General features: G+C 40.0%; 1 protein-coding gene across 1 annotated transcript in view; it reads left to right on the top strand.

Annotated features, from left to right (window-relative positions):
• eif2ak3 (eukaryotic translation initiation factor 2-alpha kinase 3) overlaps nt 1-16,684 on the top strand; it is a 43,679-nt gene that overhangs the window by 11,669 nt on the left and 15,326 nt on the right. Inside the window, exons 2-7 of the mRNA XM_074692050.1 lie at nt 1,907-2,036; nt 14,134-14,328; nt 14,415-14,545; nt 15,690-15,954; nt 16,038-16,206; nt 16,298-16,423. Of these exons, the coding sequence (XP_074548151.1) occupies nt 1,907-2,036; nt 14,134-14,328; nt 14,415-14,545; nt 15,690-15,954; nt 16,038-16,206; nt 16,298-16,423 (1,016 nt within the window). The remainder of the gene's footprint in view (nt 1-1,906; nt 2,037-14,133; nt 14,329-14,414; nt 14,546-15,689; nt 15,955-16,037; nt 16,207-16,297; nt 16,424-16,684) is intronic.

The raw sequence follows: 16,684 nt of genomic DNA, 5'->3' as shown, positions 1-16,684 counted from the left end.
TTTATATCTGGCACACCGCGCGCGCGGACTTATACACTAAGCGGCAAAACAAGAAAGCATTTAGTGCGAAACATTCAAGAATAAATATAAATTGAATAATTTGATAAGTGTCAACTAAGAAAAAAGCATGTCCATCAGAGACTACAGCAGGTGAAATCCTTCAATATGGTGTTTATGTGCCATGTCTGTGAATAGCATGATGATACTCCGCTATCCGATATTTCTTCTGGTGCTGGGTTGGAGCGTGTCCATCTTGTTGGAGAAAGATCTTACATTCCCCATAACGATGGATGTAGAAACGGGTCAATGTCTCTTCTTAGCTCACACCGCAGCGACAGCACGTCACCCTCATCTCCTTCTTCTTAGCTCGCAGAGAACACCAGGCCTAGCACCTGTTAGCATTGACATGCTACAGGCTGCTAACACATAGGATCTCTGGACACAAAGGAGCAAAAAAAGTAAAAAACACCACAGCAAACACAACCAGTTTGGTGTCAATGGAGAACAAGAGACATAAAAGTTAATGACAGACTCCAAATAAAAAGAGAACAAGAAGATAAGAAAAAAAACTTTGAATAAAGTCGTTGCAGGTTTAACATCCAAAGACTAAGCCAACCTTGTTCACTCAGTTTTTAGCCATGAACAAATTTTTAATTACATGTTTATTTATAAGTGTTGATCATCACTGTTTTGCTGAAACTTGCAAAAATCCCCGGAGGTGAAATTTTTCAGATTTAAAAGGATTTCTTTACAGAGCTGATATGCTCTTTCTTTGAGCTGTCGTTGTGGGCAGTTGAGCCAATATTTATGACTTTTCTGCCAATGTTTGAGCTCAGAAGACAGCCAAGACTAATCCAAAATGTCACTGAACAAATTCATCCAAGCTAAATAAGAGACAGCCTTTGTCACAACATATAAAAGATGGTTTTACATGTAAATGAGTCTGATTTTATGGCAGTAATAACAGGCCTAAGCCTGTGAGAAGTAACCATGTTAAATCCCCCGTGTACACTTAACAGTCGGTGTATCCATCTGCTTCATAGCGTCATCCGTGTGTCTCTTCCTTTCCCATGCTCAGCGAGGTTAACAATGTGTTCACAAAACAGGGAAATAATTAGAAGAAAATATTTAATTACTCAAAGGAAGGAGATGAATCCTTATTCTAATTCTGGTCTTGGATTTGGCCCCTGGTGGTTCCTCCTCAGAGGGGCTTTATCAGTTTTAAGACTCAGTGAGAAGTGATTGCAAAATAACTGAAAATGGTGTTGTTTATTAATCTGTTTCATCCACCGGTCTCACAAAGACTCTTTCTTCACGCTTTCTGCACAGATAACAGTCATACCCCCAAATGTTTTACCTCAGCTTTGTTTGTAGCAGAATTTAACAAATCCTTTTTATCATGTAGTCCTGTTTTGTTTCTCTAACTACCAGGAGTTTACATGTGTTCAGACTGCATTTTTAATGAGGAGAAGTCTCTATAAGTGGGATGTCTGGTCAGGCTTCAAGGATCTCCAGGTCTTGTCCCATCTTTAATCAACATGCCAACCCAGACTATCTGACAAGATGGGGTTTGTCATGGCGCAGGTGTGCTGTTGGCTGCAGTTGAAGGTCACCTTCATTATTAAACAAGGGTGAGGATAAAGGGAGAAAGGAAGCATCTGCACACAGCTGAACCATTCGTCATCTTTGCTGTCTTGTTTATGTTAAACTTGAGCCCTTGCTGCGAAGACTGCGTTCAGGGACAACACTGGTGTCATTAGTTACTGCAGAAATGAGCTTACACAGACACTCTCCTGCTTTGACAGGTGTAAGGTAGAGTTTTAAACCCAGGGTGCTGTAAAGCCATAAAAGGTATCTGCTGATCTGTTTTGGAAAGCGTGTTGAAGTAATTGTGTCGTGTCCACAGGTCCCTTGTGATCATCAGCACCCTGGATGGGAGGATCTCGGCTCTGGATCCTCACAACCAGGGCAGGAAGCAGTGGGACCTAGATGTCGGCTCAGGGTGCCTGGTTTCCTCCAGCCTCAGCAAACCTGAGGTAAAACAACACATTTCTGCTGAATTTTATTCCTTTGACTGAAGAAACACTTCAGTATACCTTCTTCTGTCTTAGGGGAATTAATTAGAGGTGAGTATTACCAAGACACTCAAAATACAATACACATCACGATACTAGCGATATGCTACACATGTAACTATTTGATTGAAAACAACTTTTCTATTTTATTGTGTTTGACATAATAAAAGTCAGATACAGTTGCAAAATAATGATTGGGGCCAACTTGTTCCAATCCGGAGTATCACTTTAAGTGTTGCATTAATTTTCCCTTTTTTTAAACTTAAAGGACACAAAAACAATTGATTGATCAAAAGAAACAAAAGTTGGGGTAAGATCATAACTTTAACAAGAAAATCAAAAATTTAGAAAAAAATATAAAGTCTGGCCTGATAGGCTTTATATAGTTCACCCAGCTCAAGTTTTTTTTACCGGCACTTTTTTAGGGCAAAATAAGCCTGTTTTTAGCCTTTTACTCAATGGGTAACTACACAAAACCTAGCCCGAGGGCTCAGAAACGTGCGTCCGTGAAGTCCCTAGGAGCGTCCCTACTGGGTTTTCTCAAAACCTGGTTTCAGGTCCAACTTTCGGAAATACGCAGTTTTTTGCGTGCTATTTTTCAGGGCAAAATAGGCCTGTTTTTAGCCTTTCACCAAATGGGCGTAACCCCACAAAACCTAGCCCGAGAGATCATAGATCAAATAGTTACAATCTCTGATTAACACATGCTGTAATCTTTTCCATTTTGTAAATATCTATCGTGATGTCCATCCATGTTTTTGAAGAGGAATATAATATATATATATATATATATATATATATGTATATATATATATATATATATATATATATATATATATATATATATATATATATATATATATATATATATATATATATATACCTCTAGAATTTATTAGGACTAATGTCTTAGCACTGAAACTTAAATTTATTCATTCATCTTTAAACGGTTTGATTGAAAGTGTGCAGGAGTTCCCTCTTCCAGATGATCTCATCCTTTGTGTTTCTCACTGATGCCAACGGTTGTGCTACGTTCTCACAAATCCACACAAAGAAACCTGCAGGAACTTGTCAAATGCTAGAAAAGTTAGCTATTTTGTTGAAAAATGTTGATGAATTGTTCTTTTATTTCTTAAACATTCTTGGTCATGCAGCACACATACTTTAAAAACCCAGATTAATGATTCACAGAATCTCCCTTTTCACTACAAAGACATCAAAGCGTCATCACCAGCCTCTCAAACAGGTCAAACAAACAGATTAAAAACTACTAGTACATGAAAGAGTCGATTTCCCGCAGCCCCGACGTGTCAGTTTGAGGTTAAGGATCCAGACTCGTCTGAGTGTTGGCCTGTAAACAAACACTGTCCCTCCTGGCTTTCATCCTATAGACTGTGAGCTCAGCAATTGAACTGTGCACTTTGAACATCCAGCCAAGGGTTGCTGTTGCTTACATCCATTTCATATACACAATACAGAGCAGACATACTGCACACCCCCACATAACTCTGAGAGGAGCTGCATCGCCTGGAGGATTAGCCTCTTTGTTGACTGTATTGGTTTACACATACGAGCACAGCGAGACCCTCGTCTCTACATGCGTACAGAAGCTTTCGCCGCCCACACCGACACGCTGAAAGAGGAGTGAAGCCCACAGCGAGACCAGAGCCACGATCTCTGAGAGACACAGGCTAGAGACTTGCTCGTGGTTCACTTTGATGTGGACTGGCTCTGTGGATGTTAGAGTTTAGCCTCAGGGAAAAAGCCTCTGATGCTAACAAGGGTCTGGGTGGCTGCCGAGATCAGATTAAGGTTTGTCTGCTGGTGCTAGTGAGGCAAGTTTAAGGATAATGAACTCCCTGCTCCAGTGGTCTCGTGTGGGATTAAAAAAGCATGAACCAGAACAGTGTTATGAAGTTTAACACTTTATGACAGGTGGGTTTTTTCCCCCAAAAAGAGCTTGTTACATATTTATTTGTTTCCACAGAGGAGCGTTGATTTTTTTAGATTTGGTGGAGGAATACACAAACAAAAACCAAACCCAGCTTGTTTTGTTAAACATGTATAAACACTTAAAAGATGAAAAAAAAATGTACGAAGAGAAAGAACACAATCTTCAACCATCCAATTAAAGCAACTAGGATATGACTCATTACAGAGAAACCTCATTTCAGTCTTTAAAAGCTTCCGTATTAATGGGTGAAGTGTTTCTTTAGAGCAAGCCAATTAACATGAGAAACTGGAGCCTGATTAGCAAATGTACCATTAAGAGGAAAGGAGTAATCAGAGAATCAGCTGCTGTAGTGTGAGTCTAAAATTAAAAACCTTCTGCTTATTGAAAGCATTGAAAGCACGTGGTTTGGATCTGATGCTTTGTTGATGTTGAGAATTGAAATTCATAATTCATTCAACTTTTTTTTTTTCCTCAGAGGTTTCCAGAAGGGAAACCCCTGAAGGTCCCTCAGAGCATTTACAGTTCATATAGTAAAGTAGTGAAGGGAGAACAGCTTCTCCTCAGGCGGCATCAGAATGTAAATTTGACCTTGAATATAAAGCTGCATGAGATATCACACTTTTTATATCGGAATTTGTTTTGGTGATTTTTATGCTTCCAGTTAAAGGATTTTAAGATTCTTTATGGTCAGATCAAAGTCTTCAACACACTTGGTATTCTTCTTACAGACACATGTAGGCACTTCAAATTGTTAAATCACACATAGAAGTGCAAATATACCACTCTGGGTAATAAAATAAATTTATTATTCAACTATCTAACCAACACCTCTTAATGTTTATTGCAATACAGTACAGTTTTATATGAATCTAATATGAGTTCTAATTGATTTCCTGTCTTCCAGATTCAGATTCAGATAAGGGTATGGCAGTTTCTAAGTTGTTACTTTTCTTAAAAGTATCAAACTGGGAGAAAAGCATCATCCCAGCCTTTATTATTATGATATATTATCATTACTTTAGAGGTTAATTTGGTCTTAAAATAATGGTTTTTTTTTTATATTTTCTTTTCAATTCTATTTCTTTTCGGTTCTTTTTTGGATTATTAATTAATAATTATTCATTGGTTGTTGAGATCGTGTTGTTTGACTTTTTGTTTTGCTCTGGTATAAATGTTGTACAGTAAGAAGATTAGGCACATATAAGCTAAGTAGCTTCAGCCTAAACCTTTTTCGGTCAACATGGTTTTCAGTGGTGTCGCTTTGGTTGGTATACTTTTAAATTAGGGATGTCCCGATATTACATTTTCATTTCCGATACGATACCGATACTGCAGCATTGAGTATTGGCCAATACCGATATTTATCCAATAGGATATCAGCATTAAACATTCCTACTTTGATTACTTATTTTGTAGTATGTCAGACATGTTCGAAAAGGCTTGATTAAGTGATATTATTCAAACAAAGAACAGTAGTCAGCAACAGTAGGTATGAGGAAAAACTGACCCATTTATCATTAACCAATGGGTAACAGAAATGTTAACGTTCAACATAAGAATATACTAGTAATTGAATAAAATAAAGAATAAATTAATAGACCCAGAAAATAACCTAAATAAATCAAATAAAAACAGCAGAGGCAGGGTCTGGAATGGACTGCTTATATCGGAGTGCTTATATCGGAGATTTTAGATACATTCCGATACGATACCGATATTTTTTTTTTTGCTGATATCGGACCGATATCCGATATCAATATCGGACCGGGACACCTCTACTATTTACAGTCTTGTTCAAAAAATGTCTCCTGTCTGAGCCGATAATTTTACTACCAGCACACACTGTACAAGAGGTGAATTTTTTTTCTAACATGGCCGTTCAGGTGATATTAAGATTGCGAGCTCCCCCAATAAGAGGCACAGCTGAGGGTCACGTGACGGCCGTTGCCCTATGGCTGTAGGCAAAGCCCTTACCATTACCAATATGGGCGCTATAGCAGATGTGCTTCATTTTCCGTTTCCGAAACAGACGGGTGACGTCGCCGAGACTACGTCCATGTTTTATACAGTCTATGGTTTACATGTGACACATAGAGCCCTGCAGTCCAGGTAATCTACACTCCAGTCCAGTAGGTGGCGGTAATGTTCCTTTAGCCAGTTGTAAACCACTAAAGAGAAACTAAATACGCATCGATATAGAAAAAAATTGCCAACGCTTTTACTAATCGATTTTTATGGATTCATTGTTACAACCCTAGTTGACAATAACATCGTGTATCAGCAGTAATTTTTGGGACAATATATCATCAGCAAAAGTTGTTATCATCCCAGCTCTAGTCCTGGTAAAAAGGTTAAAAAGCATTTGTTTTGGACCTTTGCAACTGAAAAAATATTAGTTTTAAAGTTATTTTTGATTAGTTTTCCAGCATGTAAAGCAAATTCTCTTTTGGCAAACGATCAAAACATTGTGATGCAGAAAAACACCGTTTTTCATTTTTTTTCTTTTTTCACATCTGCCTGGAAGTCTCTCATAGGACAGTTGTGCGATACTTCCCAAAAAGTGTGTATAGTTTGGCAGACATGCACACGTAACGTCGTCCTGTCATCCTGCCGTGCGCTCATGTTGTGACAGCGGATGCTGACTCTGTTTAGATGTGTGTGTTGGGCTCCCATCCGTGTGTTTTCACCTGTTGGCTTTCATTTGGCTGACAGAGCGGAACGCCAGGAGATGCCTGTCAGCTCTGAACCTGGTGACTGGCTGTGACGTCACCTGTTATGATCCCATGGGACTCAGAGTGTGTGTTTGTGTGTGTGATGTTTTGATTATGCTCATGCTTTATGTAATTTTAAATCTAGCATGCCCTGTCTGCCCTCTGTAACCTGAGATGACTGTCTGTCCTGAGTGTGTTATTGTGTCTGTGTCGATGATGGGGGGGTGGACTGCCACAGGCGGCTACCACCACTACCACAACAACCCCTCACCCCGCCCCTCTCTGCCCCGGTGCCTCCTTGGCACTCAGCGTTGGTTTCATTGGTGCTTGCCGGGTCCATGAGACACGAGTCTGCTCGGTGATTAGAGGCTGGGGGGGTTCTGCCGCTGTGTCATTGGCTGGCCTCGGCGTGCCGAGGAGGAAGCAACCAGTCACCTGCTGCTTCCTGGGGAGTGCGTATGTGTGTGTTTTCTTTTTTTTTTTTTTTTTTTTTTTTAGAGAAATGAGGGACAGCAGAGCCACAAACAGCATTGTCTGCAGAAAAAGAAGCCATCACTTCAAAAAGCCAAGAGTTGCTGGGGGGTAACGAAGGGGGGTGAAGGGTGTGTGTGTGGAGTGGAGTGGGGGGGTTACAAAGAGGAAGCTTGTGCCAACATGGAGTGAGTCATGCTAGAGGGCTAAAGGGATAAGGTGGAGGGGGGGGGGGGTCAGAGAGGGTGAGGTAATGCCTCAGACCAAAGATGATGTCATCACAGAATAGACAACACACACACACACACACACCTCTGCTGGCATGCAGCGTGAATGAATGAGAATTTGATAGATGGCTACACAATGACTAACGATTGATCGCCTCGCCGTGACTAATGTGACAAGCAATAATTCTTCCAGCGCGGCGAAGGAAATGAAAAAAGCCAGATGGGCGATATTTTTGGCAGAAAGTCGATCTCTCCCCCTGCCTCCTCAGTTGTTGTTGCGATTTTTTTTTTTCTGTCTCTGTGTTTACGTTTTGTTTGGCTCAAACCAGCAGCAGCAGCAGCAGCAGCAGCAGCAGCGCGGGCCTCATGCTGTCTGCCGCCTTTTAACAAGAGCATCAGCCTTGTGGGCCAACAGTGGCACATTAGGGGCGGGTGAGAGCTGACACTGTTTGACAGGAGTGCTGGAGCGTCGGAAGCAACCCCCACACACCCACCCTGGTCCCGCTGAACCTACACCCTCCTCCTCCTCCCTCCACATTTCCCCAGAGTGGAATACAATCACATGATTACTAATCAAATAATCATCACTACTTCTCGTGAGGAGGAATTCTCCCATTAAGAAAAAAGTGCAGCGTGGCTTAACAGCCCTAATAAAGACGCTCTGATGACACAGAGTGTGCAGGGCTCTCTGATGATTAATACTCTGAAGTGTAAAATCCAAAGCCTCACACTGAATGCTCCCTGCAGCCAACAGATGAATCTCTGAAATAACTGAATGACTCTGCTCCCAGGATGAGCAGAGAAGCACATCCTCACATTCAAAAATAAAAAGGGGGTAAGGCTTGAATGAGTCTTCTGTAAAATTAATCGGCAGAGGGAATTCATAACAGGGGGAGAAAAACGCAATGTTTTTGCTGAGAGGACACATTTTTTTAATCGCTTAGACGTATTTTTAAATGAGACCTTTTTAAATATTTAATGTAATTTTCCCTCACATTTTAAAAATGTGAAATCTAACCCCTTTGCTGGTTGGTAATTGATTATTTTGCCCTCATTTTTAAGACGTGACATAAATCTAAACCCACCAACGACCTCATTAGTTTAAAACAAACACTGTTCCTCTACAGACAAAAGATAACAGAGTGGGGGTGGGCAATTATTGGTAATTTTATACACACTTCATGAGTTCAAAGACAAGCATTAATCTGCTTTGCTATAAGGATTTTAATGCGATTAGAGACGGGGCAGCAGTGTCCGACCATATGTTATGAAAAATACATCATTTTCCCCCAGACTGTGATTATTCCTCGGATGAGTTTATTCCAACTGATTTACATTTTAATTGAACGCATTCTTTTGCAGCTGTAGCTTGCAGGATTTCTGGATGCTTCGTGACAAGGATGCTGAATATTTCTTTGTAAAGTCATTCAGCAATCAAAGTTAAGGGTCCAGTGGGAAACTTTGCAATGATGCCCCAAGACGTTAAATTGATGGCACTGTGAGTCAGGATACTGATGCTGACTTGTTCTTCATCTTTTTTTCTACTCTAATATTTGTTTTCTCATCATACAGAATATTGCAGAGCTGACTAGTTTGTATTCCAGTGAAGGCATGAAAGTAAAACCCTTCAGCTGCTCAAAACTTTGCCAGTCATCCCTGTCTTGGCTTTTTTTAAATGACTGAACTTTGACAAATGCTTGGTAGATTCCAGTTTTTTAAAAAGCCTAAACCAGGAGTCTGCAACTTGCAGCTCATGCAACTTTTTGACTCTTGAAGTGGCTCCCTGTAGCTTTAAAATGCTTTTTAATGAAATAAAGAGTTGTTGTTGGTAATTCTTCTTACAGGTAATATTGATGATTAAAGACATTGGGGGCGACAGTAGCTCAGTTTGTAGGGACTTGGCTCAGAGATCATAGGGTCGCTGGTCAAGCCTAGGTGCGGACCAAGGTTGGAATTTGATTATTCTAAAATATTGATATATTGTTGCCAAGGTTGGGATCAATATGGATCAATACTTGGGTGATGAGATTGATACTTAAGTTTCAGTTTCTCTTCTCCACACGCAATCTTCTCAAGTGCTCATGGGCACATAGATAGATAGATAGATAGATAGATAGATAGATAGATAGATAGATAGATAGATAGATAGATAGATAGATAGATAGATAGATAGAAAGATAGAACTTTGTCTCTTCTGTAGTAAAAGCAGAATTTTTTCTTTGACACAGTTTAAGGTAACAAGTTTTTTTTTGTGTGTTTATTTTGAATGGACAGAAATTAATACAAATCCATATACATATGTGTGATACATATGTGGACGTACAAACCAAAGTCCTTACATTTTTTTTTTTTTTTTTAGGAACAGGAACTAAAAAAAAATTTTAAAAAAACCAACAATGAGCCCGAGGGGTAGACTGCCATTGTCTTCAAAAATATATTGCCATTTACCAAGCAGAAGGTAATAAATTTCAGGTTTCAAAACGATTGTACCAGTGAGATTAAATAAAATCTGCTCTTTTAGGGGTAATAAACAGAATCCATTTATTCCAAATCTGGTAAAATTTGTGAAGTTGAATTTTTAGTTGGTAAGTCAATTTTTTTCATTCTAAATATCTCAAGAATTATTCCTATCCAATCATCTAAGGATGGTGGAGTAGGGCTTAACCATCTCCTTGTTACTGCTTTTTTACAAGCCGCCAAGAGCATTTGAATTAATTTAATCTCACATCTCTGTTCCGAAAAGGATGGTAACAAGTTTTTTAATGGGTTCAAACACACTTACAAATAATAATGATAATAATAATAACAATAATACATTAAATTTATAGAGTGCTTCCCAAAAACTCAAGGTACAAGGTAAACAAAGATAAAGAGCAAGTTAAAAATGGATACAAAATAATGAAATAACTGTAAAATACATGTATAGAAAAAGAAGACAGGACAAAAACAGTTAAAAGGTGCAAAGAAAAAGCAAGGTCAGGGCCGGGGTTTGCTAGTTAAAGTTAAAACCAGTGCAGAATAGGTGAGTTTTGAGTTTCATTTTGAAGGTGGAAGCGTCAGAGCAGGCTCTGTCCCCCCAGGTCCAGGGGGACAAACACAATAAATCTCACTTTGAAAATTAGAAATGTATTGATTTTTGTTTTATGTCTTTTCATTTATGTTTGTGAGAGGAAATGTGTTTGTAAGACCACATGTGTGATGAGGCTCTTTGTTGTACTATTGTAGTTTTTGTGGCTCTTGGTCTTTGACTGGTTGGCCACCCCCTGATATAAAATCATGATTTAACAATTAGTTAAACTAAATATGCACCACACAGTTAAACTTTATTTCAATTTGTCATTTAAAAAAACCCCAAAAGATAAATAAAAATCTCAACTGAGGATGGAAAGGAGCAGGACGAAGAAAAATCTCAATCTCGAATCTTCATAAACTCACAAAAACTTCTTGTTTAGATAATTATGCAATATATTTTGATTATGTATAGCCTAGAGGAAGACAATCTGGGAGTTTATTTACTTGAAATTAGAAAATAATGGTGTATAACTGGCTCAAACTGAAGTGACAGTATTGAATTTATTTACAATGTGAGGAGCAATAAAATGGTCTGTGTATCCTCATGTTTATTTCCTATTCATAAAGAGTTTTTATTGATGCATAAAAGATCACACAGGGCAGAAATCAGTAGTAGAGATGTATGTCGTATGGACAGTGGGTTAATGATCAAGTTAAGCAGCTGAGAGCAGAGATCTGGTGATAAAACTCTGCCCTGGATCAGACTCAGATTAAGGCATCAGGAGCTGGATGACTCATCCCGGCTCTGAGAAGTCCCCTTCTGCTGTAAACCTCTTCACACCCCCTCAGCCATTCCAGCATGGTGTGATGTGATGGTCAGATTGTTAACCCCTCCTCCTTTCACTTGCTAAATTTATCCTCATCTTGTCTCCAAACCTTCACCCCCCCCCCCTTCTCCAAAAAGATGACATCACCTCTGCTCCTGGCTCTGCTTTCTAGTAAATCACCCTGTCACACGTTTGTGCCTTTGAGCATTTTTTCTTAATCCACACCAAAGCTATTACACCGGCTTCTTTTATGGCCTTATACGGTGTCCAAAACAAGGTGATTAATATGTTTCAGCTTCAATTCCAGCTCCACCTGAGGTCTCCATCCTGTTGGCTCCATCACACTCACAAGATCAATATTTGGACACAGACTTCTGTTATGTCATGGAGCATTTTCTAAAGCAGTGAGTCACATCTTGGACAACAGATAAACTTTTAACGGTCTTTGTAAAGAAATGATTAAAGTGCCTAAACACCCCCTCCATCTCCACCCCGCTGAGTCCGAGCTATGGAGGCTAAATCAGGATTAGACTCAGATTTTTACAATGATGTCATTCTTTCTGCCCCCCTACAGTGTGCACCCAGTCGCACAGACACACACGCTATCTGCAGCACATATAGAAGGATCCAGGTTAATTACTCAGGCTCTTAGTTGTGTAATGGTCCCCAAGCCTGTGGATTGAGTCCAAGTGTGCGGGGGCTAAAGCTGCTGCTGTGTGGGACGATGTTGTCTGTGTGGGCCGCTGTCTTTGTGCCTGAAACATAGTCTGTCTGAGCTGTAAATCACTTTTTCACTGTAACAGATATCCCAGTGTGTGTTCCTTATTGCATCAGGCAGGAGCAATGCAATTAGGATAAAACATGCTCTTACTTAAAGACAGTGGAGCGCATGTGAGTTACAACCAAACACAGCAAAAAGTTTGTTTTAACAGAAACCCCCAAATATTCTTATCATAACTCTACGTCTGCTGCACAAAATTTCAAATATTTAAAGTTGCTCAGCCTGGGTGAAATGACGCACGCTGTTAAAGAGAAAATGAGCCTCAGGTGTTGAACAGGTTTAGGAAACTGGTTTTAGTTAAATGCAAATGATGTAGCAGAGTTTAAGTAAGACATTGAGTAAAAGATGAAAGCCAGGAAACAATAATTTGATTAGAGATAGACCAATATGTTTTTTGGGGGTCTGATACCTATTATCAGTAGTCAAGGAAGCCAATAAACTAACCTGACACGCCATGCGGACAGTTTCATATATGCGCCACGGAAATATTTGACTAGTCCATCTGGGTAGCAGCTCTTCAGATTTGTTTTCAGAGGCGGGACCTTCAAAAAAAAATCAGCAGCTGGTGATTGGACGATCATTCTGATTAACACACTCACCACGGACCAATCCGCATCAAACCACGGTATGACATAGCTTGTGTTGGCCGCTGCTGAGAAACAAGAGACCAACAACTACAGGAACACAAGAAACAGTTGTGATAATGGCGTTAGACGACTGCTGCTGTTTTTGTTAAGTCAACTTAAGAATCAAAGGAACGCTGACAAGTACAAAAGTCTGCCGACGTCACGTCTTCTCGTCACTTATGCTGCTCCCACAGCTCCAAGGCAGGTCCATCTGCTCTGCAAGGTTACCAATAAGCGATATTTGGAGCCAATGTTCATTTGCAGTAAAAGTGAAAATAACGGCGTCAAAATTTGGGACAAAACAAACTCCAACTTTGTTTAAATGCCTTAAGGTCTATGTGTATTAAACAACACACAGGCTCAGCTGCTGTGTTTTCTGTGTCCAGTATGGCCGTCGAGTATGGCTGTCGAGTATTGGCGTCCAGTATCGGCGTCCAGTATTGGCTTCCAGTATCGGCGTCCAGTATCGACCGATTTGTCTATCCCTCATTTTGATGCACCGGTCTGTTTTTTCAAAGATCACTGAACTAAAATGTGTTGATGCCTGGTTGAATAAATAAATAAATGAAATTGAGGCTTTGGGCAAAAAAATCTAAGCTTGCCTTCTTTGTCTTGTTGCTGTGTTTATGTAGCCTTTCAGCAGCTTGATGTGTGTGTAACAAAACTCTTTCAAAATAAAATCAACTTAACTCAGCTCAACTTTATTTATAAAGCACTTTAAAACAACTAGGGATGTCACGATATTACAATTTCACTTCCGATACGACACCGATACTGCAGCATTGAGTATTTGCCGATACCAGTATTAATCCGATACGATATCAGCATTAAACATGCATACTTTTATTACTTATTTTGTAGTATGTCTGTCATGTTAGAAAAGGCTTGATTAAGTGATATTATTCAAACAAAGAACAGTAGTCAGCAACAGTAAGTATGAGGAAAAACTGACCCGTTTATTATAAACTAATGGGTAACAGAAACTGCTTATATCGGAGATTTTAGATGCATTCCGATACGATACGATACTTGTTTTTTTGCTGATATCGGACCGATATGCGATATCAATATCGGACTGGGACACCTCTAAAAACAACTACAGTGAAAACAAAGTGCTGAACATAAAACTAAAATAAGTAAATAAAACAAATATATTAATAAAACAAAGACGTAGGTAGTGAAATAAGTGTTGAATTGTTCTTAAAACAGTTTAAAACAATAAATAAAACTAAAACGAACCATAAAACGCTAAATATGAGCAGAGTCTCAAGCTGGGTTAAAAGCCAAAGAATAGAAATAAGTAATAATATCATGGTACCAGTTACCAGCTTCACAACTTTATTCAGCTTTTTGTGCTGAGCAAGAATTTCACAAATCCCTCCTTCATTTGACAGATCTGTTTTATTCACTGACAGTGTTTGACTCTTTCTTTATTGTGTGTTCCTGCAGGTGTTTGGCAATAAGATGGTCATTCCTTCACTGGACGGTGCCTTGTTCCAGTGGAACCGGGACAGGGAGAGTATGGAGGCAGTGCCTTTCAGCGTGGAGTCCCTGCTGGAGTCGTCCTACCGAATCGGGGAGGACACTGTTCTGGTCGGGGGCAAATCTCTCACTACTTATGGCCTTGGCGCATTCAGTGGCAAGGTCAGTGAAAATACTTAAGCGCGACATGAGCTTCTTCTCTCCACATCCCTGAGGAGAACTAACCTTCTCTTTGATGTCTCCCTCAGCTTCGGTACATCTGCTCTGCAATGGGCTGCCGTCGTGGGGGGGATGACGAGATGGAGGCAGAAGATGTGCTCCTGCTGCAGAGGACTCAGAAGACTGTGAGGGCCATCAGGGCACGATCAGGGATGGAAAAGTGAGTTTGATTCAATCAATCAATCACTCAGTTTGTCAGTGTCACCAGCCCGTCGGCATGAATCAGAAAACACCTGCTGAACCCTCTTTAGTATTCTTCAAACACTGCAGCTCCTCAGTGACTTTACTTTAATAGATCTGATTAAAATACAGCGACAAGAATTCAACTTTATTACGTCTTGTTAATTCTATGATGTATCATTAAAGCTTAGAGCCAGTTCTTTATTGCTGTCTCTCAGCAAACAGTTGGTTTAGGAAAGCTTATTCAGACACTCTTTCCTGACACAATTTAAGGCTAATTTAAAAAGCAGCCATTCAATTTTTGTTTTTTAATACCAAAATAACAAACAGCATCAACTATTTTCGTATACATACAGCTGGGGTTTGACCATGGACTGTATAAAGAGTGCTCCACCTTTTACCACCTTACTGTTTTGAAGCCAAAATATCCCAGTCAGAGGCAATCCCGAGGATTTTTTTGTTTGACGATATCAAAATTAGGATTCTTTGTCATGATAAATCGTGTTTTTTTTTTGTTTTTGTTTTTTTTTTTAAATTAAAATCCTTCATTTCAGTATTTGTTTATAAACTGGATTGGAAAAAAATTACCACTTTTCTCCAGCAGAGGGTGAAATGTTCCTCTCTTGACTCATTTTATCGTATAGTTGACAGTAGTCTGTAGACATTATCAACATTATTTAACCGTTTCCCATGGTCTGGTGTTAAAAAAGCAAACTAAAATTTCCCCGATGGGATCAATAAAGTATTGATTCTGATTCAAAAAATCGTTAATATCCAAGAATCGCAATTTGAATTGAATCGACACCCCAAAAATCGTAATTGAACCGAATCGCGGGATTAGCATATCGTCCCAGCCCTTCTGTCAATCATTGCTAAACATGATGTAAAGCCTGAAGATGAAACTTTTCAGATAAAAGAGGACTTGAATATAAGGCAGCCAAATTATATCTTCAAATCACCTCAACAATGGGATGTGAAAAACATTTCTTCAAGGTGTATTAAATTTTTAAAGTTTGACCCCAGCCCATCTGGAATGACTGGGGAGATGGATTTTTTTCACCTAAACTGCAGCCAGCCACCAGGGGGAGCAGTTCTCAGTGGTGCTCTGTGACTCTTGATTTCAGGTGGAACTTCAGCGTTGGAAATTTCGAGCTGAAGCTCCTTCCTGAGACGCAATCTGCGATGAACTTCCTGGAGGGAGAAGTAGTGAATGGCGAAGCCTGGAAGGAGAGTCAGCGAGTCATCACTGATGAACCAAAGGACAGCAAAAGCACAGAAGACCAGCAAAACCAGAACAATCTGGACCTGGTTATCAAAGTTTCTGTTCCCGATTGGAAGGTCATGGCCTTCAGCAGTGAGTCTGATGGACAGCTGGTCTGGGAACATCAGGTAAGGCCCTGAGCGAGCTGTGGGTTAATGGAGCTCTGTGTGTGTAACAGAGTGACTCATTCTGTGTCACCTTTGTCTCTCAGTTCTGCACTCCAATCGCTTCAGCGTGGCTGGTCGGCGGAGGGAAAGTCACACCAATCACCCTGTTTGATGACAACGCCTACAGCAACCAGTCAGAAACAGATGAGGAGGACATTGATGAGGAAGATCCAAAGCAGGCCAGAGGAGCTGCAGAGTCCAGTGTTTACCTCGGTATACTCCCACACGGCTTGCTTTTGTTTCTACCAAATGATCGCTTTGTTTTTGTGTGAATCTAACGCAGCCGTCTCCTCCTGTCGATCAGGGATGTTCCAGGGACAGCTCTACCTCCAGTCCTCTGTGAGGATCACTGAAAAGTTCCCCACTAAAGCCATCGGATCAAAAAAGGACATCATTCCACTACCCACTGTGAAATGGAAGCCTTTAATCCGTAAGTCCTCACCTCTTTTAGTCACCAGGTGTTGAGTGTGATTACCTAGATTGTGAGGGCAGTCTTAAGGCGAGCAGCGATCAAAGACTCTCTTCATTATTTTTCTTTTTAACACAAAGGGAAACTGTTTCTTGTTTTCAAGAAATGATTCATAATTAGCTTCCTTTTGGGCTTGTTCTGTGTTGCTTCCTCCTCCTCTTCCTCGTTTAATGTGTGACTGCTGTGATTGTTATTCCAGCTCTATTGATCCCCACTGAGATC

Source organism: Halichoeres trimaculatus, unplaced genomic scaffold (genome assembly GCF_033239565.1).
Source record: "Halichoeres trimaculatus isolate MK-OKI-2021-1 unplaced genomic scaffold, fHalTri1.1 fHalTri1_scaffold_17, whole genome shotgun sequence".
Taxonomy (NCBI): Eukaryota; Metazoa; Chordata; class Actinopteri; order Labriformes; family Labridae; genus Halichoeres; species Halichoeres trimaculatus.
Note: the sequence above shows the minus strand (reverse complement) of the source record. Positions and strands in the feature narration are given on the sequence as shown.